This window comes from Tenrec ecaudatus, chromosome 18 (assembly GCF_050624435.1).
Source record: "Tenrec ecaudatus isolate mTenEca1 chromosome 18, mTenEca1.hap1, whole genome shotgun sequence".
Lineage (NCBI taxonomy): Eukaryota > Metazoa > Chordata > Mammalia > Afrosoricida > Tenrecidae > Tenrec > Tenrec ecaudatus.
The window spans coordinates 55917048-55943671 of NC_134547.1; the positions used below are offsets into that span (position 1 = coordinate 55917048).

At 49.9% G+C, this 26624-nt stretch overlaps 1 protein-coding gene across 1 annotated transcript in view; it reads right to left on the reverse strand.

Annotated features, from left to right (window-relative positions):
* Window positions 1–26624, reverse strand: part of CDH11 (cadherin 11) — a 215441-nt gene that overhangs the window by 76412 nt on the left and 112405 nt on the right. The window contains exons 3-6 of the mRNA XM_075537309.1: window positions 15193–15592; window positions 11272–11566; window positions 5190–5309; window positions 2932–3099 (exon numbers count right to left, since the gene is read on the reverse strand). Of these exons, the coding sequence (XP_075393424.1) occupies window positions 2932–3099; window positions 5190–5309; window positions 11272–11566; window positions 15193–15420 (811 nt within the window). The 5' untranslated portion in view covers window positions 15421–15592. The remainder of the gene's footprint in view (window positions 1–2931; window positions 3100–5189; window positions 5310–11271; window positions 11567–15192; window positions 15593–26624) is intronic.

Sequence of the window (26624 nt, forward strand, 5' to 3'; positions counted from 1 at the left end):
AGGGAAACCGTCAGCAGCAAGTGTCTGAGATTCCCTATCACGATGGTGGACGACAGTCATGCATACTGCTGGGAGAGAAAAATTGCAGGCAGAAGGAGAAGTCAGCGTCCACAGAAAGCATCCAGAAGTGGGAACATACTGGGTAGTTTGACTGGCGAGGAGCGAAGAACGACTGAGTTCTTGTGGACAGAGAGAGGCAAGGAGATGGAATAGATGTTGTGCATTCTGAAGCACGGTGGGAGCCCACTGGGAGGTTCTGCGCAGAGGGGGCGCATGATCTCATTTGCAGTTTCACGTCTTAAAACCATTGCTTGTGACACAGAATACCCAGAGGTAACCATGGCTCTTCTGCTTCCCGGCTAAGTGGTCATGGGCTTGTTAATTAACTCCTTCCAGTCTGATGCTTCCGTTTACTATAAGTGATCACTCCAAGTCCTGTGTCCGTGTTTCTATATGTGCTTTGACTGGGGACACTTTCAGTTTGGACCCATAGTCAACAGATTGTCACCAGCCCTTCATGCAGTAAAGGACTGGTGGGAGGTAGGGGTTTCTCTCTGTAAATAATCCCCAAGTTATGAGAAGGTTACACAAACAAACACATGGAGTCCATTTTCTTAAAGTCTCACTCAAGTTCAAGGCCATGTATCTGTAGCGATATGATTATACGGGGGGAGAATAAGTGCAGGTTGATGGGCAGGAACAAAGATAGCTCCATTCCACACAGCAGATAAGGGAGCATGCCGCTTTTCAGAGGGCTACGAGAACTTCAAGGTCCCTGGGGATACTCAGCTTTGCACCTGACCAGTCAAGCACTCTTTCTCCGTATCTTCTGGAACAGTCTGCGGGCTAGTGGCTGCCTCACCACCTCGACCTCAGTGTTTCTCTTGTCCACAATGATCCCTTGGGATACCTTTGTGCAACTACAAAGCCTTTTTGGGATCATGTACGGTTAACTTCCTTCTCCCTTCACTGGAAAAAAGTACAATCTCTCTGGCGATAAAGACTCTGATGAGGACACATGTGGCTGCTAACCACAAGGTCAGCAGTTTGAATCCACCAGCTGCTCCACAGGAGAAAGATGTGGCTTTCTACTCCCTTAAACAGTCTCAGAAAACCAAAGTGGCAGTTCTGTCCTACCCTAGAGGGCCTATGAGTGAACTTGATGGTAAGAATTTGGCTTGAGAGTTTGTAATATCCATCTCAACTAATGGAACACCCCCTCTCTATGGTGAACCTATGTATGAGCAGTCTCAGCATCAGTAAACCGACAGTGTGCCTTTGAATGTACACTTACTTAGACATGCACACACAGGTTGACAGTTGGCTCATGGTTTTGCCCCAGACCCGGGCAAATCCTGCTCTCTCATAAAATATGGACTCGGCTGAACATTTTCAGTCACCATGACTATGCATCAGAGTGAAGAGTTATACTGTTGTTATTATTTATTTACTATTTTTATTATATTTCAGGGTCATTATTTCTTGTAATTCCTGCCACAACAGTATACAGTATGCAGAAGCATGAAGATTCCCCAAAGAATAACAACAGACAACAGCTGTTGACTACCTGGGCCAAGCATCATTGTAAGATTGCTCATTCCGTTCTGATAGCCATAGTATCAATTAGAACTGTGGCAGGCTTCATTTTCCAAAACTGTCACAGTGGCATTCCCCATCCCCATGCTAGTCCTTCCACCTGAGACAGACATTCCTGCCATCGAAAAGAGACATCTACCTCACCACTTGAATTCGGGAATGCTAACGACTTTGGTACTATGTGTCTTCTAAGGTCAGAGGGCAATAAAAGTTTCTGCTTGGGGTCCTTGGGGAATCTCACTTCTGAAAGTCAAACATCCATCTCACCATGAGGAGGTCAACTCATTTCATAGAGATCCCTACAGGGTGCGGAATCAAGAGCCAACACCGGTGCGCCAACGTGCCAACCGTGTGAATGTTGGAAGTGGGTGCTCCATGCCTTGGAGATTCTCTGTGTTGAAGCTTTGGGACCAGTAACAAACACTGTTTGAGATTTTACCAAATTGCAGCGATGTGATGACAAGAAATGATGACTTTAAGAAACTAGATTTAATGATTTAAGGGACAAGAATTTAGGTCTGGGGGAGTTGATGATGGTTGGGCTGTTACCCGGAAGGTCAGCAGTTCAAAACTACCAGCTGCTCCAAAGGAGCAAGAGGAGGCTCCCTACTCCCATAAAGATTTACCATCTCGTAAACCCATGGGGGTCATTCTACCCTATCATATTGGGGAGTGGGGCATTGGAATCCACGTGACAGCAGTGAGTTTGAGAAATTAGGACAATTTGTGACACAGCAGTAGCTGACTGACTCAAGGATTCTTATAAGGGTAAGGCTTGCAGACGGATGCCTAAGGAAAACCCAGCGGCCTTTAGACTGGGTCGGAGATGACGCAGTGCCAGAGGGTCAGTGCATGACACTGCTCCCAGCCCCGGTGGCACAGCGGTGAAAGCACTCAGCTGTTGATGGAAGGGCAGCACTTTGAATCTCTTGGCTTCTCCAGAGGCAAAGGCGGCAGCAGTCCGGCTTCTGTAAAGGTGTGCCGTCTCGGGAGCACACGGGGGAAACCCTGCTGTCTGCTGCAGTCGCCATGAGTAGAATCAGCTCCCCGGCAGTGGGCAGCGTTCCTACAAGGGATCATGCAAACGTGCGCGAGAAATCTAGCAAGATCCACTTTCGTTTTCAACATCCTGGCCTCCCTTCCTTATCGTCTTTCGCCCACCCCCGATGCGCCCCTGTGCTCTCTGGATGCTAACTGGTTCTGGGGAGAGAAGCTCCAGAGCTTTCAATTCCTCTGTTTCCTTTCTGAACGCTGAGTGGGCAGCGAAGACAGTCAGTCACCCGCCTGTGGCAGGAAGGAAGGACGAGGGGACGCCACGGCTGCCCGCCTACTTACTCTGCGGAAACTTTGGTGGGTTGTCATTGACATCGGTCAGCGTGATCGTCACTTTGGTTGTCCCTGAGAGTCCACCCATGTGTCCACCCATGTCCTTGGCCTGGATCACCACGTGGTACTCCTCCTTGGCTTCCCGGTCCATGTTGGGCAGGGCTGTCCTGATGATGCCTGCGCGGAAGAGCAAGGGAGAAAGAAAGCGTGAGGCTCCCTTGGGGTCCACCAAGGGGCATTTACAACAACCGATGCGAAGAAGCTAACGATGCTTCCATCAAGGTTTGGGTGACGGAGAAGCCAAGAGGAACACAGCGGCCACCCTGCTTACAGCAGGGATCCCAGGGTGGGATAAGTGGTCCACCACTCCCTTCCAACAGAGGATGGCTCAGAAGAAAACAATGGAGACCTACTGACATACAGCAGTCGTGGGAACTGGAGCACACTTTGACATGGATGCACATGCGCTGGCCATGAGTCCGAATGGACTTGCCAACTGGTCTGGTATTGTCACTGCCTCCAGAGGAGACAAGTTCTCCAGCCAATTCTCACCCAAAGCTCCATACCAGGATCGTGATAGCTCTGTTAATAATGTGGCAGTTATTAATTGAGACTTCATAATTTTCTCATTTTAATAATAATAATTAAATCTTGTTAACGATCTCTCTAATCATACATTTTAGTATTATTAATATAGAATGGAGAACTCATTTCCTTTAATACATGAATACATGTAAAAACCTCAGTGAACTCAAGTAAGACCCTTGAAGGTCCCCCAGACTGGTGTATGTGCAGGCCCAGCGGACGCATGTCCACAGTTAATGCCATGCTCTGGGCGACCAGGAGAAGCTTCAAGAAGTCTACCTCTGGGTGTTATGCTTAGTAGTATTTCCATAATTCACATTAAATTAAAAGTTGGAGGCATATATTTCATGCAACATGTTGTAGTTGCACTATTAATTTGTGTAACAAAGTATAAAGGTAATGGATGGAAATATAAACCAAAATTAAGCCACTGCTGTCTAGTCAATCCCAACTTGTCGTGACCCCCTAGGACAGAGCATAACTGCCACTGTGAGCTGCTAAGACCGTGTTTGCCGAGGCAGAAAGCCTCACGTTTATCCTTAGGAGCGGCCTGGTGGTTTCGAACCACTGACTTTGTGGTTAGCAGCCCAACTCATAACTCATTACACCACTAGGGCTGACAGGTTGACATTCACACTGTACTTATAACAGAACCTTATTGACTGCTGCCCCATGTCACTGACAAGAGCACATTAGGGACGGATTGCCACGTGATCATAGACTCTGCCTGGTTTGCTGGCAGACAACAGCATTGGCTCGCTCTACCCTTCAAGCAGCACTGGATGCTTCCTAATAATAAAAATAAATGATGCTTGTTTGTAAACATCTTACATAAATATCGTGAAGAAAATATAAAACAGAATCTGGGATGAATCCTGTGCACCAGCTGCTTCACAGGATGGGAGCACGCACCTCGTCCAGCAAAAGGATCCAGGGGTCTGGCTTGGGGTAAGTGAAGTGAAATCGGTTTGGTTGTCATTTGTGTTTTGGTACAAAACCTACAGAGCCTCTTTGCTGGGTGCTGATGCCTATTGGGGATCATATGCACCGAGTGGGCATGCATGATTGGGGAAGTGTCCAGTCATAAACATGCTTAGTCACGAACACTTGCCCACCCCCATACCCAGCTATGCACAACGATCTAAAAAGTGTGCGTCGAGAACTGCCCGTTTGATACAAACCCTCTGGTTCTACGGTCTTTGCATTTGAATCTGCAAGAGGAGTTTTAGGGTCCTACTGGTCTTTACAGGAGTCCTCGTAGTGTGGTGGGCGATGTCTTGGGCTGCTTGCTAATCACAAGGTTGGTAGTTTGAAATGACCAACCACTCCTTGGGAGAAGAATGTGGTTTTCTACTCTCCTAAAAAGTTACCGTCTTAGAAAGAGCAGGGAGAGTCTGCTCTGTGCACAGAATCCGCTGCGTGGCGGGGAGTCGGGATGTGAGTTTACTGGCTATCGCAGCACTGGGGTCCCCGGGAGGGAGCGCTAATGAACACATTTGATTGAAGCATGCCGGGAGGACACGAGGCTCAGGCCCCACCGCCCAGCCTCACAAAAGCCCTGAGACATGCCTCGTTCCATGCCCTGTGGACGTGTGCGGAACGACTGGAAGCCCCCTGGGTGGAGGAAGCCGTGCACACGGCTGCTGTCCAGCATCAGGAACCGCTGCAGTCACCCTCCGTACCTGTCTGGGCTTCCACCGAGAAGTAGGGCTGCCCTTCGAGGATGCTGTACACGAGCTTGGCACTGTTTCCATAGGTGGGGTCATCGGCGTCCGAAGCTGTCACCTGGATGACCGACGTTCCTGAAATACGGAAGAGCGGGGCATGATGAGTCACCCGCAGCCTCTCAAATGCCATTCTCGCCCATCGAGCTGCATGTGAAAATGAAAGTACGCCGGGGGGTGGATGGGGAGCCGGGGTACCCCATGACTGTTCCAATACGCAGGGGGGTGGATGGGGGGCCGGGGTATCCCATGACTGTTCCAATACGCAGGGGGGTGGATGGGGGCCGGGGTACCCATGACTGTTCCAATACGCAGGGGGGTGGATGGGGGGCCAGGGTACCCCATGACTGTTCCAATACACAGGGGGGTGGATGGGGAGCCGGAGTATCCCATGACTGTTCCAATATGCAGGGGGGTGGATGGGGGGCCGGGGTATCCCATGACTGTTCCAATACGCGGGGGGTGGATGGGGGGCCGGGGTATCCCATGACTGTTCCAATACGCAGGGGGGTGGATGGGGGGCCGGGGTATCCCATGACTGTTCCAATACGCGGGGGGTGGATGGGGGCCGGGTACCCCATGACTGTTCCAATACGCGGGGGGTGGATGGGGGCCGGGTACCCCATGACTGTTCCAATACGCGGGGGGTGGATGGGGGGTCGGGTACCCCATGACTGTTCCAATACGCAGGGGGGTGGATGGGGGTCGGGTACCCCATGACTGTTCCAATACGCGGGGGGTGGATGGGGGCCGGGTACCCCATGACTGTTCCAATACGCGGGGGGTGGATGGGGGCCGGGTACCCCATGACTGTTCCAATACGCGGGGGGTGGATGGGGGGCCGGGTACCCCATGACTGTTCCAATACGCGGGGGGTGGATGGGGGGTCGGGTACCCCATGACTGTTCCAATACGCGGGGGGTGGATGGGGGTCGGGTACCCCATGACTGTTCCAATACGCGGGGGGTGGATGGGGGCCGGGTACCCCATGACTGTTCCAATACGCAGGGGGGTGGATGGGGGCCGGGTACCCCATGACTGTTCCGTGCACCTATTCATTTTCCTGAGTGAGACTGAGGGGCAAGTGACGATTTCCCTTCTCTTCCACCTTCCCATTTGTAACTCTTACCTTTGAAAATAAGCTTTCCGTAGTTACAGCACACCCTGCCATGCATGGTAGTGGAACTGACAACGTGAGCGTTATTGCCAAACATTCTGAGACCCGTGCAATTGAAATGTTTAGTCTATCAAATAATTAAATAAAAACCTTCCCAAAGACGATAATAAATGATCACTAATGATGAGCTGCCTTTCACGAAAGGACAGAGGGCAATCTCCCATCTGCAGCCGAGCAATAAATACATCATTTTATTGTTGCTTTGCATGTCATAAAGTTGCCTCTAATCCTTCCGTTTAATTAATTTATGGCTATAAATATTGCACAGTATGCTGTTCCCCACAGTAGGCATGGAAATTGCTTCTTCCCACCTCGAATGGATCTGGTAAGCACGTCACGGGGATGACCAGCGGACATCTGAGGATGGCACTCCTGGGTCAGCGGGGAAGGACCCAGGGAAGCCAGGTGCATGGGGTACCTTTTATCTTGCAAAGCCTCTCTCGTTAGGTGCCGTCACGTCTGTTCTGAGTCTTAGTGACCCAATGTCCTACCAGGTCCTGCTCCAGTCTCCTAACTGTTCTTGTGTTTGAGCCCATCGATGCGGCCACCGTGTCCACCCGTCTTGGCAAAGGTCTTCCTCCTTGCCGCTGCCCCGCTACCTGACCAAGCACGAGGTTGTTCTCCGGGGACTGGTGTCCCCTGAGAAACACGGCCAAAGGGTGTGAGAGGAAGCCTCACCATCCTTGCCTCTGTGGAACATCTTCCAAGACAGATTCATTTGTAATTTCTGGAAGTCCGTTTTACTTTCAATATTCGTTGCCAGCAACATAATTCAAATGCTTCGACTCTCTCTTGCTGTTGTGGTTAGGTGACATCTAATCGGTTCAGCCTGCGGGGACCTTCCTGCACAACAGAATGGAACACTGTGCGGTCCCGCGCCATCCTTACGAGGGTCCCTGTGCCCGAGCCCACGGATGCAGCCACTGTGTCAACCCATCGAAGGGGGACCCTCATCTTTTTTGCTGCCCCTCCACTTTACTGAACAGGATGACCTTCTGCTGGAACTGCTCTCTCCTGACAACATATCCAAAGCATGCAAGGTGAAGTTTCGCCATTCCTGTCTCTCTGGAGCACCCGGGCTGTACTTCTCCCGAAGATCAGTTTGTCCTTTCAGCAGTTTGTCCATGGTATTTTCAATTCCAAATATTAGCCACCATTAATCAGAACATAGCAGGTCAGGATTCGATGTCTTCAAGACAGGAAACAGGAAGGAGAGGCCAGCAATGAGGAACTCAGATACTGGATGCCAAGGGCAAGTGTGAATCCACTCAGAGGCGCTCCAGAGGAATGACCCGGGGATCTCCGTATGAAGACGTTCAGCCTCTGAATGCCCTACAGGACACGCTTCCGCTCAGACACAGACGGGATCGCCAGGGGTCCCAATCAATTCCAGGGTAACTGGTTTGAGCTTAGCTGGTTTTCTTTTACATGTGCCAGGTGTGGGGTGGGGCCCGCATCTCACTGCACAGGGTCATCCTGCCAGCCCCGGTCTGCTGGACATGCTCTTTACATCAGGGTATGTGTGAGAAGGTGAGTGGCAGAGGAGGGACTCCTGCAGTCTATTTCATAGCTTACAGCGCTGCTGTGGGCAGACTTAGGCTCCCAACCTCGCAATAGACAAAACCTAGTCTCTTTCCATGACTGTATCAGCTGAGGAGCCTCCTGCTCGCCTTTCATGCAGAGGGTTGCCAGTTACTTTCATGTAGTTACATATATATGTAGTTACATAATGTTTGTTGTCACCGTGAGATTCTTAAGAGTAAAGGTGGAGTTTAGCTTGTCAATCGGGTTGCAGCTTGATGACCTCATTAGGAGGTGCTCAGTAGATAAACAGCTCACTGGAGGTGCGACACACACTTACACCCTGCAAGTCATTCCTGCTGACAAGACAATGGCGCTACGCTAGAGCCCTGGAGCTGGAGGAGCCACGTCACTGGAGACCCCTGCCAATGCTGAGATGTTTTCACAGCCACTGGATCCATAAGACTTCCTACCCACTGGCCTGTGATCTTCCTGCATACGGTGTCATTGCATGTATTGTATGAATCTGAAGAGGAATTATTTATAGATTAGTATCGGACATATGTGGTAATATTGGACTTATGGACTTGATCTGGACTGGGCTGAGATGTTATTTTAATGTACAATTGCTCTTTCATGTAAAACTCTTTCTTATACATGAGTGTCTCCGAATTTGTTTCTCTAGTCAACCCAGACTAACACATATATTTACTGTGTATGTATGCCATGTAGCGTTATGCTGACACACCATAATGCACTGTAAGGCAATATTCACTACCTAAGCATATATATTCCACAGCATCATATATGTATTACTATCTATAACATGTAGCATTATACATGTATGTATATGCATACACGCATGTAAATATTTACACAACTATATATATTTTATACAATTTTAAAAAAAGGATCTGCACTACTGGTGGAGCTGATTTCCACTCATGGAGCTCCTAAATAGGGTTTCTGAGGCTGTGTAAATCTTTCCAGGGCCAGGCAGCCTCCTCTTTCTTGCAAGAAGTGGCTGGTGGGTTTGAACAATGAATAGTTCAGCTTGCAGTCTGAGTTAGTTGATTGTGCCAACCTGGCCGACAAACACATGTGGGTTTAATTGAAGGGTAGAGGGATAAATGGCTTGGTGAGCCTTGCCTTTCTAGTTCTTGGGTCTCCTGCTTTCTGATGGTCAGACCAGGGTACAGCTGCCTTAGCCAGTTCCCTTCTTTAGCTGTCAAGGCTGACTTGCTGCAAGACATCCCCAAGGAGAAGCCACATGGACCTACCCTGATGCAGCCCTGGGTGCTGGAGCAGCCGTGTGGAGACCCCTGCCAGCGCTGAGATGCTTACACGTTCACTGACTCGGCTTTCCTCCTACAGTCAGTCATTGCGCCCGTTTTGTGAGACGGAGGAGGACTTTGTGGATCGGTGTCAGACATATGGGTTAATGTTGGACTTGTGGGCTAGGGCAGGCCTGGGTTGAGATGTTTTCTTGATGCACACTTAACCTTTATATAAAACTCTCTCTTATGCATGAGTTTCTGTGAATTTGTTTCTCTAAATGACCCAGACTAACACACAGTCCATCAAAGCCGAGCCAACAGCACTACAAGTGTGCAGGCAAGTCAGGAGTTTACGCAAACCACCCGGGCTGAGCTCTGCCAGGCAGCAGGCACTGCTCTAGGCAACGGGGATTGATGAGTGTGGGCACGCTTCTGTGCGCAACCAACCCGGGGCAAGAGGCCAATGGCTCATTTGTGTGCATGTTTCTGGAACTCTGCTAACGGCACTGCATCCCCTCTCCATTTCCCAACCCCTCTAGTGGATCCCCAGCATGATTTGCCTCTGCCTCCTTTTAGAGATGACACCATGAAAACCCAGACATGCATGGAAGTGTCCTGAGTTCATGCGATCGGGCCGAGGCATCACCAGATTTGAATCTACACCGTTGAAAAAGACAACACTCTCGATGCTGGTTGAGTCTGACTGACATCCGGAGGCACGGTGAAGCCCTACAGGTGGGGACCGCAAAAATGCCCCCTGGATTAGCCGCTCTGATGGCTGGTCTCGCCCCAAGACTCAGGTCTTTCTTGATACTGCTGCCCTCTACTTCATGTGGTTGCTCTGTATCTTTCTTTCTCACGCGAGACCTCAGGGGAATACAGCTAAAGGACCAGGCAGGGAAACAGGACAGAGATCAAGATGAGACGTGATTTAATGATTGGCCTGTCTTTGCTGACGTATGAGAGGACCCTGACTTTTCTTAGATTGGGGAGGAGAAGGAGGAGGAGGAGGAGGAGGAGGAGGAGGACCTTTCTTCTGGTATAAGAGGTTCTATATGCAAGGTGGGAAGAGCTAAACTTCGTGCAACCATTTCGGCACCTACCTTTCTGGAGCGAGTTCAGCCCACCCTCCATGCCCGATTTTCTCATCTATAAAATGGGTGAGTTAGTCCTGCTGGTTTGTAAATTCACTTCCCGTCTACAGCGCAGGCTCAAGCCCTGATCAGGACAGTTCCCCTCACTGTCTCAAGGACAAATCACACTCCATTTACGAGGCACACTGCCCACAGGACCACAAGGACATGCACTTCAAAAACCCAAAGAAATGGTCTGGCCAGAAGACAGTGCCCAGGGAAGAAATCTCAGAGAGAATTGTCCTTTCGCAATGCAATGGGTCTTCAAGTCTGAGGGAAAGCCAAATCTACGTCTGATTTATTGCCCCAATGGATGGTGGCTTGTGCTGGGGTTAAAGAGTACATTCTGTATCCCCTAATAGCTCTGAAGAGATTCAATCAATAAGTTAACCTGTTTCTACCTTGGAAGGTCTCAAGTATAAAATAAAATACAAGGCCCGAACTCCCTGCAGACAATTTTTGTCAAGACCAAATGCAATTATGCAAATCATCAATTAGCACAAACCCCACATGCACCAAATATTACAGTTGCCTTGCTTAGTGCACATCAATATGCACTAGTGATTGGACACACATAAGCTCTCATCTTGCAAGACTGCGTCAGTCTTTCCAGTTTACAAAGGAGGAACCCAAGGCCGCAACAGTAGATGTCACTGGCTGTCTGTCCCACACCTATAAAGCACAGAGGCTGGGCTTCCTGCATTTGACCAGGTTCGCCCTGCCCCTTCTATACGTTCAGATTTTAAAACTTCAAGGGCACTTCAAATCCTTGAAAGTTCCGACACAAATAAACATCTATTGTCTTTGGCTTTGCAGTAGTAGGCACAGCATGCCTGCTACTTCCAGGAGAACGGGAGGGTCTGGCGCACCCCCCCCCGCCCCCCAGGAGATAGCAGCCCCAGAGGGAGACCACGTGTTCTCTGCATACGTACCCACGTTGGAACGCTCGGGGACGTTGGCGTGGTAGGTCTCATGCAGGAACTCAGGAGGGTTATCGTTAATGTCCTGGACTTTGACGATGAATTCCGACGGCGGCTCCAGCGGTCGGTTGGTGTCCCTGTCCACTGCCTGGGCCATGAGCGTGTACTGGGCTCTCTCCTCTCTGTCCAATGTTTTGGTGGCATGAATGTTTCCTGATTTGTCATCAATCACAAAGATGGTCCCTGCTCCTTCACCTGAGAGAATGTACTTAATGTTCCCATCACCAGAGTCGATGTCGGAATGAAGCTGGAAAACAGAAATCGAGAAGAGTGAATTCTGTGAGGATGTGTTGGTGGGACAGAAACACTAGCTTCTGCCCGTTACAATATGCTGAGAGCGCGTGTGCGCACGCACGCACACACACATACACGCACGCACACGCACGTGCACACACTCACACACACACTCACACACACTCACACACACACACAACTTCTCACCTCATTCTACAAACAGAATCTCAACCAAGAGCATTGCCTTGGCGGAGGTTCAGCACGTGATAGGCAATGAAGGATTCCCACTTAAAAAAAAATTAAAAATTTTTTATTTGCTCTCTCCTCGTGTGTGTGTGTGTATTTGCTAGTACATGCACAATTTAGAGGAATCTATATTTGTAGAATTATTTTGAAAAAAATTGTCTGCTTAATATAAAAGCAAACAAAAGTTTATGCAGTAAGTAATTGTTCCTCTCCTTTCTGACTCCCAGTGGTTCATTTGTCTTTCTCGGCAATCACCTGTTACCCATTTCCTATGAATTTCACGAGATGTCCAGTGTGCACGCAGAAATGTTTACGCTGACAGACACACGCTGGCATGCATGCACTACTATTTTACAATTAAGGGCTTGATGGACACATTGTTCTTCATCTTTTATCTTCAGCAATAAGCGCAGATGCCGCTTTCGTTCCTAGCAGTCTGCATAGACCGAATTCCTCCAGTCTACGGCTGTTATTGCCATTAATTTTAATCAGTCCTCTTTCAAGGGACTCGGGTTACTCGCAGGTATGTGTTAATATAAGCAATTCAACTGGCTAGATTGCTATCAAAAACCTGCTGTGAAACGCAGAGTTTAAGGTGCTGGGATGTGCCCTGACTGGGGATGTGACAGCTCAACAGACACAAGCTCCTTAGACCATAGAAGGGACCTCCCATACCCCTGCCTCCTTTCTAGTCCTCTGGAAAAGCCTCGGGACAAGATGCCACTTGCCTAAATCCAGACTCTGCAGGGCCAAGGAAATGACCCCTCTCAGCGACCACTCCTGTGGCCTTCTGTCTGGACGCACTCTGCTGTCTGCTTGGCACCCAGGACCACCCTTCCTCCTTCAATTTCTGCAGCTTCCCCTGACCTTCGCTGTCATCTTCCCCTCACCTTCCCCCGACCTCCGCTGTCTTCAGAAGGTCCGTCAGGGAAAGAGCAGCCGCTCTCTCACCCTCCTTGTGGGCTTCATCAAGAGCTAAATGGTAAGAAAGGCTGAGGCCTAGCTTCACCTAAGAGAAGCCACTGTAAAGGACAAAGCTGTATTCAAATAGCATTTGTCATCGTTACGTGATCATGTGATAGAATTAAGCGGTCATGTAACCGTGCTATTATTTAATTACAAAGAATACACTTTTATTATATAATTACTATTCTATGTGACTATTATTATTATGATTACTATTATTACCACCACGACTTGGAGAGCTTTGAGCAACTTGTCTACAGTCAAAAGCAAGATGGAAACAGTTTTAAAACAACAACTATTTTAACTGTTGCCCATTTCCCCCAACGTGTCTAATCAGTTTGCAGTATGTCCAGGAAACACGGAAGGTTTCAGCTCGGGGGACACCTGTGCCTGTAGGTACAAGGGACAAGACAGCTTTGTTTGGGGTCCACAGTGTGTCAACGGAGAAAGAAACAGGATTCCTTCTGAACTTGTAATTGGGAACAAGCTATGGCTTGCTGTGAGATTATAGCTAACCCTTCCCTAACAAGTACAGCAGTTTGGGAGTAAAACAGGAAGCCAGCAGCTGGTTCCCAGTGGATGAGCAGTGGCCCCCCTCTTCCTTGCGCAGGAAGAACCGCTGGCCCAGGGGACCTGGGTGTGCCGTGTCTCTGTCGTAAAGGGTGGGGTAGGAGAAGAGCAGCTGTCATCAACTGACCCCACCCTCGAACAACCTCCCTAGACGAGCAGACCTGCCCCTCTGCATTTCCAAGGCCATCCATCTTTACGGGAACGGCCATTCCCATTTTCCCAGTGGAGTCGCTCTGGCAGGTCCCAACCACTTGCCTTCTGACTGGTGGCCAAACGCTTTAAACTAGGCCCCAGGCGTCTCCTGTCTGCCTTGGACACACCTAGGCTTATGGACCAAGAACTAAGAAGTGCACGCAGTATGTCCCGTGTGTGAGCGCCTCACACAGAACAGTTCCCCGGGCTTCAGCTATGCTCGATGTATTTGGGCAGCTTTATGGGAATTAAACATGTCTTTCTTCTTTTTTTATGGCCAAACAACTAAATGAATAAAACAATCTGCTCATTATTTCTTACTACTCTGCTTTCAGAATTGAAACCTGAAGGTGAATGTCCTATTTATTTACCCTCGCCAACACAGCCGATGTGAGCAACCAATAACAGTGTTTTCTATGAGGTGACCCCACAGAAAGCTTGGTAAGTCATTCCATGGCGTCAGGGGACCAATGCTGGAGCAACACAGCCCATCCCTAATTCTAGAGACAGGCAGCAGCCTGCTCTCAAAGTAAACGTTTTCTTTCCTGGCAACATCTGCAAGTGTAAGAGGGCCACACTGCACTGTTTCTGGGCATCTCAAAGTACCTCAAGGTCATAAAACCAAAGACCTTTGGGGGAGCAAGCCATCTAATTCATCCTTTACTTAAGGTGCTTCCTCCGAAGGAGGACCCCTGAGAATCCAAGCATTTTATTTCTCTATTCCTCCATCCAACCTGACTTCCAGACTCCCGCCTGAGCCCAGGTCTTGAAGATCACTCTCCAGAAAGCTTCTTCCCGTCACCTCTCTCTTCTAGGCCTCCTTTTAGCAGCCATGGCAAGAGCAAGCTCCACAAAGCTACTGATATGCTCTCCCCGTTCTGCCCCCTCTGCTCCCCCCACCCTCAAACACGCACTGTCCACCACTCAAAAACTGCCTGAGGCAGAAGGCGTAATTGCATTTGAACAATCCCACGCATGCTTCCCCCAATAGTCAAGCTTCAAACCCTCGGTCTTGGGTGAAGCCTCTTCATCCATCTCCTCTGCTTAGGGCATGCTTCCTGCAGTTAACTTCGCTGCGCGTGTTTCTCTCATCTACTCAGCATCTTTCTATTTCTACTACAACAGCATAAAAACACTCCTTTCTTTGGTATATCTCTTCTAAAAGAAATGTCCACTCCATCAAGTAAGAATGTTGTGAAGCTAGTCTGAATGTTCCCCAAGAATATCAATGACATAAATACGAAATGATGTTTTCATATGTCCCAAGCAACCAAGTGTTACAATCCACGGGGCTCAAAAAGTACCATCCTTCAAAAGTAGATGGATGAGTGGGTGGGTGTGTGGATGCATAGATGGATGGATGGGCGTATGTAGGTATGTATGTATTAGTAGGTGATTGGGTGGGGATGTGGGTGAATGGGTGGGTGGGTGGATGGATGGATGGATGGATGGATGGATGGATGGGCGTATGTAGGTATGTATGTATTAGTAGGTGGTTGGGTGGGGATGTGGGTGAATGGGTGGATGGATGGATGGATGGATGGATGGATGGATGGATGGATGGAAGGATGGATGGATGGGTATGTGTGTAGATGGGTAGATGGATGTACAGATGGTTGAGTGGAAGGAGAGATGGCTGGAAATACTGAGTAAAAGCAGTCTTACCCTGCCCACGAGCACAGGGTCTGGCCCGGTGTACTCCTCTATCACAAAGAACTGGTTCCAGACCCAGCCTCTTTTGGAGCGCTGCAGGACCTGGCCCTCCTTCCCCTTCTCATGGTGCCCGTGCAAGGAGGGCCGTAGGTGGCTCCGCCGCTCCATGGCGAAGGCCTGGCTGTGGCACAGCATGCCCAGGCACAGCAGGGCAGCTTGTAAACAGTAGTTCTCCCTCATTTTTGGTTACGTGGTAGGCACAGGAGAATGTGGCCGTCACCCCTTCTGCCAACCAGGTGATGGCTTGCACGACGGTGGCCTCCCAGGAATGTCACGCAGATCTTTCTCGGAATGGAATGTCTCTGCTCGCTGAACACATCCCGTCAGGGCTGCCTGCTTTCCCAGTCGGCTTCTGGAAGCACAGAAAGAGATCCTATTAGCCGCAGGTCCCATCCCTCTTCATTTCACTTGCATTCAACAAACGTGTGTGCGGTGTGGCCTTTGCTCTCTTCCTGCTTATCAGCATGTGCACCCAGTGAGACTTCAAGGGCTATCGCCAGGAGGACATGCATGCGCCGTGCAACGCTGCCGCGTGGTTCTGGGTGCCTAGTGTATCTCTTGGTAGCTATCGGCTCTGGGGAAGATCACTATTTTTGGAATGTAAATGATAGTCGTTGCAAGGTTGCGCAGGGACTGAGTGGGTAATGGATGCTAACTGCCCAGCCAGGTGCCAACCCCTCCATGGGCACTGACTGCAATGGTGTTGTGATATGCTTTCTAGCAGGGCAGCCTAAGACAGACGCTGTGGGGGATCAGAGGAGAACCCGAGATGCCTACTGGGGGTGGCGAACACTTAAGGGGAGGAGGTGATGGCTTGGTCAAACCAAAAGTGAGGATCGCTGGAGTGTGAAGTGAGAGGACAGGGTGATTGCGCCGAAGAAACAGCAGTCCCAAAGCCCTGAGGCAACTCACACACCGCACAGCACGCTCAGCATGCCTGGAAAGTGGGATTAAGGAGTCCAAGATGCCACGGATACAGCTATACATGGAGATGGGAGAAGATCCCCGGAGACCACGGATGGCCATCCCAAACTTGGTGTCTAGATTAATTGGTCTGCATCTCATTGGAGGATGGTTTACTCAGCGAGTAAGATTTGCTCTTATAGGTTCATGATCCTCCCCCCAAAGACTTATCTTAGCCTGGCAGTCTCATAAAAGAAAATGTCAAATCTCTCCAACCAGAAAAAGAAAACCCTGATTCATTTCAGGGGGGCCTTGCCAACTGGTCCAAAGGGCCTATTTCCAACACCCACCATGAGCCAGCCACTCAGCAACAGTAGGGATGAATCACTAACAACCAACAACTCTGCAGACTCCTTCTAGGTTTCTAACTGCACTCATGTCTACCCACCCACCACAACGCTGGTTCTACTCACCAGTCCTTCCTTCCTGCTGCAGGTACCGGGATGGATTCTTTATCTGCTGCTGCTGGAAACTAGATTCTCCCCTGAGGAACTTCCCGGGCTTGCCTCTCTGGCCTAGTACCTCCACATTCATCCTTTATTCTTAGAGTGCTCTGGCTTCCAAACCCAGACCAGGCCCTTCCACCCTCCACCACACCACAGTGTTTAGTGAGGATGACCTATTGAAAATGAGGATTTTCTCTAAGCACTGAAGTGTCTACATGAAATCAATGAGTTTATTGATCAACAGAGGAGTGACTATCATTTTTTACAGGAGTCCTTTTTTGGCACAAGTAGTTAAGTACTAGACTCCAAGTCGAAAGCTGGGCACTTGGAACTCAACCAGAGGTTCTTCTGAAGACAGGTCTGATGATGTGCTGCTATAAGAACAGTCTTTTAAATCCCGTGGAGCTGTTCTGCCCTGCACACAGAGTGTCACCATGAGATGACAGCAATTCAACAGAAATTAGCAGCACAACAGCATGGTTCTCATCGCAGTGCTGCTGATCATGGCAATGAGATGGAAACAACCCATGTGCCCATCACTGAAGGATGGATACAAAAACTGTGGTCCACATACACAATGGACAACTACACATCACTGCAAACACAATGATGAAACCAGACAGCACCTCGTGGCATGGCTGGGCCAGGAGAACACGATGCTGAAGGAAATTAGTCAATCACAAAAGGACAGATATGTATGAGACCACTGTTATAAGGAACAATGACCAAGATGACTTTTAAGTCAAAGGGTACAGATTTTGGAGGTTATCAAATGGGAGGGCACGGCAGAGAAGAGGAAGCAGCTGGCTAGAGGGTCGGCAGTGAATAATGTAGGTGAAGGGGAAGCTGGTAATCAACAAGAGGGAGAAGAGATACTGAAGAAGGGGTGGGGAGGGTAAGCTATTGGGCAGTGGGGTTAAAAAGATCTTAAGTAGTTGAATATGAAATTGATGATCTAAAATGTTAAACCTCCACCTAATTCATAATAAAAATGATCAAACCAAGCGAAACGCATCAGTGTGACCTGGATGCATGAGGGAGGTTGGCAGGAAACATAGGACATGGATCTCGGTATAGTGGATCCACTGGAGGAGTTGATAGACATGACTCTGCACATGGTATGCACAGCCTACAATCCAGGTGACCTAGGACAAGTCAATGCACGGCTCCGAGTCCTTGTGCAGTCTTCTCTGAAGAGCAGGTGATAGATGAGAACTGCTGCACACACTCGGGGAGGTAGGCAGATACTGGGCAGGTGGAAAGGAAGGTCTCCCCACAGCAGAAAGAGGGGGGTTCGTCCTGATGGTGGAGCTGCTCCAAGAAGGAGAATGAGATGGATCTCTGCGAGAAGACACAGGACTCGGGAAACAGTAGGGAGAGTATCAACATTATGAGGGTAGGGGCATGGTCGGAGAGGGGGAAGAAAAAGGGGGACCAATCACAAGATTAGACATGTGGGTGAAGGGAGACAATGGACAGTATAAGATATGAAATCATAATAATAATATAATTGATCAAGGAGAAAGAGGAGCTGATATCAAGGGCTCAAGTAGAAAATGTTCTGGAAATGATGATGGCAACAAATGTACAAATATGCTTGATACACTTGATGTATGGAATGTTATAAGAGCTGTAAGAGCCCCCAATAAAATGACTTTAAAAAAAGTTATGTGAGCAAACCTAGGAGCTGATTCAGAAAAGGAGTGGTAAAAAGATAGCCATTTTTCCACTAACTTCTTGAAGTCCCTGCATGAGTTTCAGTGGCTACACTTTGGGTTGTGATCCTAAAGGTCAGCAGTTCGAAACTACCAGCCACTCCTGTGGAGAAAGAGGGGCTTTCTACTCCCATAAAGAGTTACAGTTTTGCAAACCTCTGGGGAAGTTCCACCCTGTTTTATAAGGTCACCAATGAATTGCTACAACTCAGCAGTTGGATTAACTTTAGCCAGTTAATCAGTTTCTGGCCTTAGCAGAAACTAGACAATAAGGCAATGGCTGGAATTCTAACCTACTGAGGCAGAACCTGTTCCTTTCCAAAGCGGGCCGTCAGTGCACACCTGAGGGACTATGGCCTGGATCCACTCCAACTTCACTTTGACTCCGTCATTCCAAGCCCGAGCTCGTCTGTGGCGTCTGTCAGCCAGCTAAACGGTGTCTGGGAAGCTGGGTGGCTAAGGACCTGTGTGCTAGCGCACTGACAGCCACCTTGTCCCTGGTTCGCCCCTTTTACGGTGGCGGAAGCTGGGACCGGCAGGGCTTCGGTGCAGACAGGCACGTTGGGGTGTGTTCAAGGGCATGCTGTGGAGGAAGAAAGGCACAAGAGGCAGCAGCAGCATTTGAGCGCTTCACCTCAGAATCCGGGTGCTTTAATAAGCCATCAAAGAGGGATAGGGCCTAGGGGAGGGAGTATGGTGTAACGGGAAGTTGTCTGGGTCTCGTCAGGGTGCTGGTGGCATGATCCAGACCCTGCCTCTCACTCCTGCTGGGGCCTTATCACACCCCCCTCTTCACTCTCCCGGAGAGGAAGCAGCCGGGTGACACTTTCCAAAGGCGGCCTCTGGTATTTATTTGCTCATTGGTCGCTGGAGTTCTGAAGAAGTTGGTGGCCATTTTCCCTGATTCATATATGGTATCCTCTCTTGACGCAATGTTATCTCAGTTCATCAAGATAAACTTGCCATTGTCTTTAAAATATTTTTTAAAACATCGTGATGAAAGTTTACACAGAAAATGTCTATAGGCCGTCCGTAGAGACCACACTCATTTCCTCAGTGACTTCCACAGGTTCCATGCAATAGAGCGCGTCTGCATGGCATGCAGCAGTCACGTTCTCAGCTACTGGCTGGAAGGTTGGGAGTTCTGTACCAACCCAGGGGTACCGTCGGGAAAGGCCCCAGCGTGGAGCGCCTGAGGAAACCTAGTGTCATAGTAGGTTGCACCTGGGGCAGGCTGACCCACCGCAAAGTTGGCACCTCAACTCCACCAGTGACTCCCAGGGAAAAAGATGAGCCTTTCTGCTCCCATACAATTGACCCCGGAAATCCAAACGCAGTGGCTCTACCCTGGCCCGGTGAGTTTTTCACACCGTGTGGAAGAAATCAACTCTGACACCCAAAGGGCCACCGTGAGGGAGAATCAACTCAAAGGTGGCCAATGGCATTTCTGTCGTGGTTACTACGTACTTCCAATTGCGCAGCCCCTGCTTTTCCAGATAATCTCACCCCCACTGACATCAGTCCCAATGCCCTTCAAGCAAGGATTTCTAACTTAATGACCGCGATGTATTGCATTCTGACCTCCAAGCAGGCCATCAGCACAAGTTCAAGGAATGAATGTGGGAACCACAGACTTTAACTTCACACTGGCTGTTACCTACAAAAGGAGTCATCACAGAGAAGTAGGAACGAGAGAGCATATGGCACAGCAAGTGCCCCGCCCCCTTTCCACCACGCCAAGTATTAAGTGTTCACTTACCCAGTGATAAATTATTCTTGCATATAAACTGTGAAATGTATTTGAAAGAAAGGGTTTAATTAAAGTTGGTATTTCTGCACCTCTTTCTTCTGGCTGCCATTTTGCTGTAAAGCACGATTATTTCTGACACTGGAAGTGTTGAAATTAGATGACAACTCCCCTCTCCCCTTATAAAACACTTGAGCTTAATACTAATGAATTTAAGCACTTCCACATGACCGATAAACAATAAGCTTCACTCTGTTATTAAGGCATACATATCGGCTCTCTTCTGTGGGAAAGAAGAGGGAGATCCATTCTCTTGTAAAAGAAACTCATTGGTTCCATTGTTTGTAAGTGTCTGGATATCCGTATGTAATACATAAAGCTGCAGAAATGATATATTCTGTGCATGCTTATGAGTTTCAGTAAGTTATTATTTTTCAGTTTACTCCCGTTCAGAAGGAAAATTCACTCAACAGCTACTTTGATCCAACTTCTGAGAAGTTTACACAGAGTAGTAATCATCCATGAATTGGTACTTTAGCCCTAGGATCAGTACTGGGAAGGTCATGAGGTGGAACAACAAGGAGACAGAGTCGCAGGTAGATGGAGCAACTTGCACAAGCTTACACAGAGGCTCAATAGCAGAGCTGGGATTGAACCAGTACAGACGGCAGAGCCTGCTTCCTCAGGCCACTGAGCAATAACCAGCTCTTGTCACGTTTCAGAGATCTAGAAAGACACGATGTGGACACTGTCATAAGATTGCCACCTCGAAGCCATCTGCAGGAGTTAACCAACAAGAAGACGTGATGGGTACTGCTGACAGGGCTACGCTGAAACATGAACAATGCCTCACGTGTCACTGGTTAATCGCCTTCTTTGGAGGGTGGCGTTGGTGAGGAATATTGAATAGACCAGCTCAGTATTAGTCCTGGGGACAGGCAGAAGACTGAACACGCATCTCTTAGAAGAACGACAGCCAGTAGGAGACTGCCTAGAACCAAGAGTGGTGAGACCTCCTCCGACCTTCTCTGAAAGCGTTATCACCAGAGACCAGTCCGTGGTTAAGAAAGGGTCAGGGACACAGAGAAGTCCCTCAGGGAGATGGATTCACCCACTGGTTGCCATGATGGGCTCACACACAGCAGGGCCTGCAGGGACGGCACAAGACAGGGCAGGGTTTTGCTCAGCTGGGGAAAGGCTTGGTATGAGGTGGCAGTGCTATCTAGACACCCAGCACTGCTAATCGTCTGCCTGACAACGTCCAAGGGCCCAAGTTTCAAACAGCCTCTCCAGTATTACAGGGATCCCCTGTCCCCGGGAGGTCCTCTGAGGCGTGACAAGATGAGATCACTGGCCCAGGGCTACACAGGCATCAAGTGGACAAGCTGAGTTTCGAACTCTGGATGTCCGGTGGGGGGACTCACACTCTCACCCCAAATAACTGTATAAGATGTGGCTTCTCTAAGAGAAGGCTGCAGATATAATACAGATATCCCCACCCCCACACAGTGATCTAAAGGTGGTAACAATTCAGTTGTGGCAGCCTTGGGGGGTTGGGGGGGGCGGTGACTGAAATATTAAGTCCATCAGAAAGGGAACCATGAAGCGTTTCCTAGCAATGACCTAAATGCAGACGAAAGGATGACCATCCACAACACAACCAACCAGGTCCTTAAGCCGCTCAATGGCATCATTTTTGCGCCTCCCTTTCCACCCCCCAGCTTGGAACTTATCAACGCGTCCAAAAGACCAGTGGACAAGGTGACTGCGGCTCGCGGTCGCCCTCTGGGTCTGGAGCTCAATCCACCCTTGGGTTCGATTCTTCAGCCAGACCATACGCAGGTCGACGAGAGGAGTCATAACACTGTTGACGTAATTTGGGATCAAGGGGGCACCACTTGCCCAAGGGCAAAGCTCAGAGGCTTGGGAAAGATGGGCGCACGGCGCCAGGCAGCACAGAGGCGGTGGCATGGGTGATGTCCCCTCCAGGGAACCGCGAGACCCGGAACAGAATGTCAAGATGCTGCTCTGCTCCGCAAACCTGCTCCCAACGCACGAACCGAAAGAAGGCTTTTAGTTAAGCCTAGAAACAAGCATGTTGAACGGCGAGGCAAAATATACTACGGGCACTGAGAGGGGGAATCAAAAGTTATTTTAGCAATCTCCGAGAGGAGGACAGCATGCTTGGTAAAGTGGAGGGGCAGCGAAAGCGTGGAAGGCCCTCAACACGATGGACGGACAGCGGGACTGCCATGGCGGGCGCAGGCACGGGAACCATGGTGAGGGGGCACCGGGATCGCAGCTGGCTCCATGATACCCAACAGTAAGGAATGGGAAGCATCCGGGAATGAACTGCAACTTTTCTGTACCTCTGACATGACGTCCAAATAAAACAGTTCCAAGGAGAGAGAGGATAAAAAGGAAGCCGGATGCATCCATTAAAATTGGTCTAATTCTATGGGAGGACCCCTGGAATCTCAAGATCTGATGGAAAGATTCAGGGAGCTGAGTGCACAGGGACGGCGCAGAAGTCATAGGAGACACCACACACACACACACACACACACGTACACACACATGTACACACGCACACACGCACTCCCCCACAAGACCTTGACATCCGTGACAATCAGGCAAATATCTCAACGGGCTAATTGGCTGCAGCAAAGCCCCCTCCTGCATTTCCCCGAGACTCTGCACGGCAGCACTTGGGCGCAGCACGTCAGTGAGCCGGGGCATGAGAGGGTGCCACGAAAACATGCAGAAGGACTTTATTTGATGATGGGAGCATATTGCTTGGAAGGAAAAAGAAATGTTGTTGAAAGTCACAAGAGTAATAACATGACAGGGAAATGGATTTGCAGAACCCCCAGCGCCGAGGGGGAGGCTTGCCCCGTATCTGAGAGCAGAGTCCATCACGAGCCGCTGCGCCCTGAGCATGAAACGCTCTCGCCGCGCCTGCTTTTGTCTCCGCAGAAGAAAATGACACATGCGGGTGTTTAAGTACATTTGGACCCCTGCTGGAAATTGTTATCGGGTAGAGAGGGAAAGAGGAAAGCGCTTAGCAGAGAGCCAGCCGATTTGGTTTTTCAGCTTTCCTTCCCGCCGAGCTGGAGGGAGCAGGCAGGGATGACCTGTTCTTTTCAATCCGAGGTGGCTAATTTACAGTTAAAGACAGGTTATCCTTGCATTAAGCGCATTCCAGAGGGGCCACAGCAGAACTGCACACTCCACGGTGCATCTGCAAAGTCCCCCTTGTTGGGGAGCTGGGGGCCTCTGGACGCCCCTTCAAACAAACCCAGCTTTGTAACCAATCGCATTCTATTATGCAAATGAATTCCAGCAGATTTGATTCCCTGTTCGGATCTCATCACTCAGCACCGAGCTGAGCTCCGGTTTCAAACTCAATCACGGGAATTATGGCATGTCTGTGAAAATCATAGGGAGCGGGGGAAAGGAAGTTTTACAAGAACTATTGAATCACAATTTTTCCTCCCTGATTTCTACGCTCCCAGCCAGGCACAAGCTGGGTGGGGGGGCAGGGGTGCGGGGTGCGCTGGGGGACAGCATACTCACTTATTCTCAGATGCAAATGACACAGCAGAGGTTTGGAAAGGCCAGTGGTGATGGGCTAGGAAGAGCCACTCACATCTTTGAGGGGCTGAGAGATGCAGCCTACTTGGGATAGGGGTGCCCATCACTGGGCTAGCAGATAGCAGGGGTGACCAGGGAACAAGAACCTCAATAAACCAAACCCACAGCCATCAAGCCCATTCTGAATCACAGTGACTCCTTAGAACAGAGAACTGTCCCAGAAGGCTTCCAAAGGTGTAAATCTTTGCAGGAGTAGGAAGCCTGTTTCTCCCTGGGAGAGGGGGGAGGTCCCCTACTGCTGAGCTTGCAGTTTGACCCATGACTCCTAGTGCACAACCCCAGGAGGCTGCGACAATGCAAACCCAGAACCAAACTCACTGCCATCCCACCGATTCTGGCGCCTAAAGACCCCATTGGACCCCCTAGAAGTAAGCTACCCCCTAGAACTGTACGCCACTACTGGAGCCAAGAGCCTCCTCTTTCTCTGCAGGGTGGCTGGTGGATTGGAACTGCTGACCTTGCAGCCCAAGGTGGAACCCACTGCCCGGCTGGGGGCTCCTGCAATGCAGGGACGCTGCCCATGTGGCAGGCCGTGTTTGAGCAGCTGTAGCCAGGAACAGCCATGAGATGTGCGGCAGAAACGGGACTGATACCTTCGACACAGCAGTCCGAGCCCTGGGCTCAGAGGGGCCAGAAGGTGTGAATCCTGGACACACGCCTCCCATATAGGTGGGGCTGACCTCCTTAAGGTCCCATGCTCCCATGTCGAAGCAAGGTGGGGAAAGCAGGAGAGCAGCTTGACCAGGCGGGGACCCTGGGGGCCTAGCGGCTTCAACATTGGGCTGGTAAAGGTCAGCAGTTCAAAACCACCAGCCGCCACTCCTCGGAAGAAAGATGCGGCCTTCTACTCCCATAAGAGAGACAGTCCCAGAAACCCACGGGAGTGGTTCGACCCTGTGATAGAGTCAGTATGAGTTGGCATCGACTCGACGGCAGTGCGTTTGGGTCACATGGGAACAACGGAAACAAACGGAGGCAAGGGCCACCTCCGTGCTATCATCCCTGTAGCCCAGAACACGGGTTTGTCATGGGAGCAGGGAGGGCAACTTTCTTCAACAGGTATCCTCCCGTGCAGGGAAGCCCATCCTGAGAGCCAGGAGGCAACAGGAAGTCCCAAGTTTGCCACCGTTAAAGAGAACGCCGTTTGGTCACGTCTGTCACTCATGACTGCCACTTCCTTCTCTAACAGACCTCCGTCACAGGCAGGTTCTGGCTTCTGTGGTCTTTCATGTACATGCTCTGGGAATCTCGGGTGGTGCCCATGGGTCACACCCATCCCGATGGAGAGCCAGGCATGGGTGTGCTTCTGAAAGACCACAGTCTTGGGGGTCCTAAGGAGCAGCTCTTCTCTGTACATGGAGGGCTGTTGCGAGTTGAAAATGATGTGACAGCAGCGAGCTACCAGCCGGAGCCCTGGGCCAGGTGCATTGGTACCGAGCAGAACAAGGCTCTAGCTCCCTGTCTGTTCGGGAGAGACAAGCAAGCCAACGCTAAGCATAGGGACAGCCATGTGCTGGTGGCGCTGGGAGTTAGCACAACCAGGGCGGTGGCTACAGGCGGTCAACAAGCACATAGCAAGGATACGGATCCCCATTTCAAGTTGGGGCTCTGTGCCTCACTGGTGACACTGTAGGCGCTCGGCCGGGGGTGAAAACCTGAGACCGTCCACCCTTAGTCTTCCACGTCAGTGGGCCACTGGGGACACAGACACAGAGATGATAAAACAAGGAGGCAAACTGGAGGAAACCTAAAACCCCAATCCTACAGAAGCCAAACAAAGCAAGCCGCTGAACATCAGCAGCCACAAGATCTTTTTTACAAGATCAGCGCGGCCATTTGCCCCTCAAACTTGGTTTAGAAAGGGTCCTCCCTTCTGATCTATCTCTACGTCCGCAAGCAGTCCCGGTTCTAGAAGGCTCTGAACTAGAGAGCAGGGAACACTCCTGAGGGCTGCCGGTGGAGGAAACGCTCTACATACTGTCCCTGGAGGCAGATGCCCTACAGGGGACAGCTCTCCACCAACAATCTGGATTAAAAAAAAATTTTATTTTAAGTACAAACAATGAGAGAAGAATCCACCCCAAGTTATCCTACTAACCAGCATGGTCTTTTGAAATAATCACTAAAGAGAAGGGACAGAGTGCTTCCGGTCACCCCTGGGGAGATCTTTCAGAATCCTGAGAAGACCAGCCTGGGACCTCAACCCACTGCGGATGGATACACACAACCTTCCAGCTTCCCCAGGGTGGGGTGCAAGATCTGAGCTGCTCCCAAGAGTGTGGGTGGGCTTCTTTGTAGGCCGCTTTCCTCATCTACTGCCAGAGCCACCACAACAGGCCAAGAGGGGCCTAAGCTGCCTCCTTTTAAGTGGCTTTGCTCCATCTCTGCACACCCACAGAGGACATTTCTCCTCAGGGGCGTTGGGAGCAGACTCCAACAATGCTCTCTTAATGAGCTCATTGCTGCTTCGAATAATCCCATCTTTGAAACCCTGTTCTTTCTTTGCAGGTGCCAGTATTCAAGTCGCTTATCAAAAATAATGGGATTGAGGAAGAAAAAAGTCAAGGATGAAAGGCAAGTCATGGGATACAGCAAACTCATCCAGTGCCTTGTATGTGTGCACAGCAGCTCTTTGCCTTGCGCCCCACCCCGCTTCTGGAGGCCAATGCTGAACGCTCTCAGACGGGCAGGGCTTTCAAAAGCTCCGGTAAGTGTCTTTTGTGGGTCTCGGATAATATGGTTCATTTAATTAGATTTTCCATAATCCCAGGTTAATCCTATTGTGAATTAGACATGAATTTGAACTCAACTGCCACAAACATCTATTGCTAACAGACGTATTTCTGGTGGAAAACTATG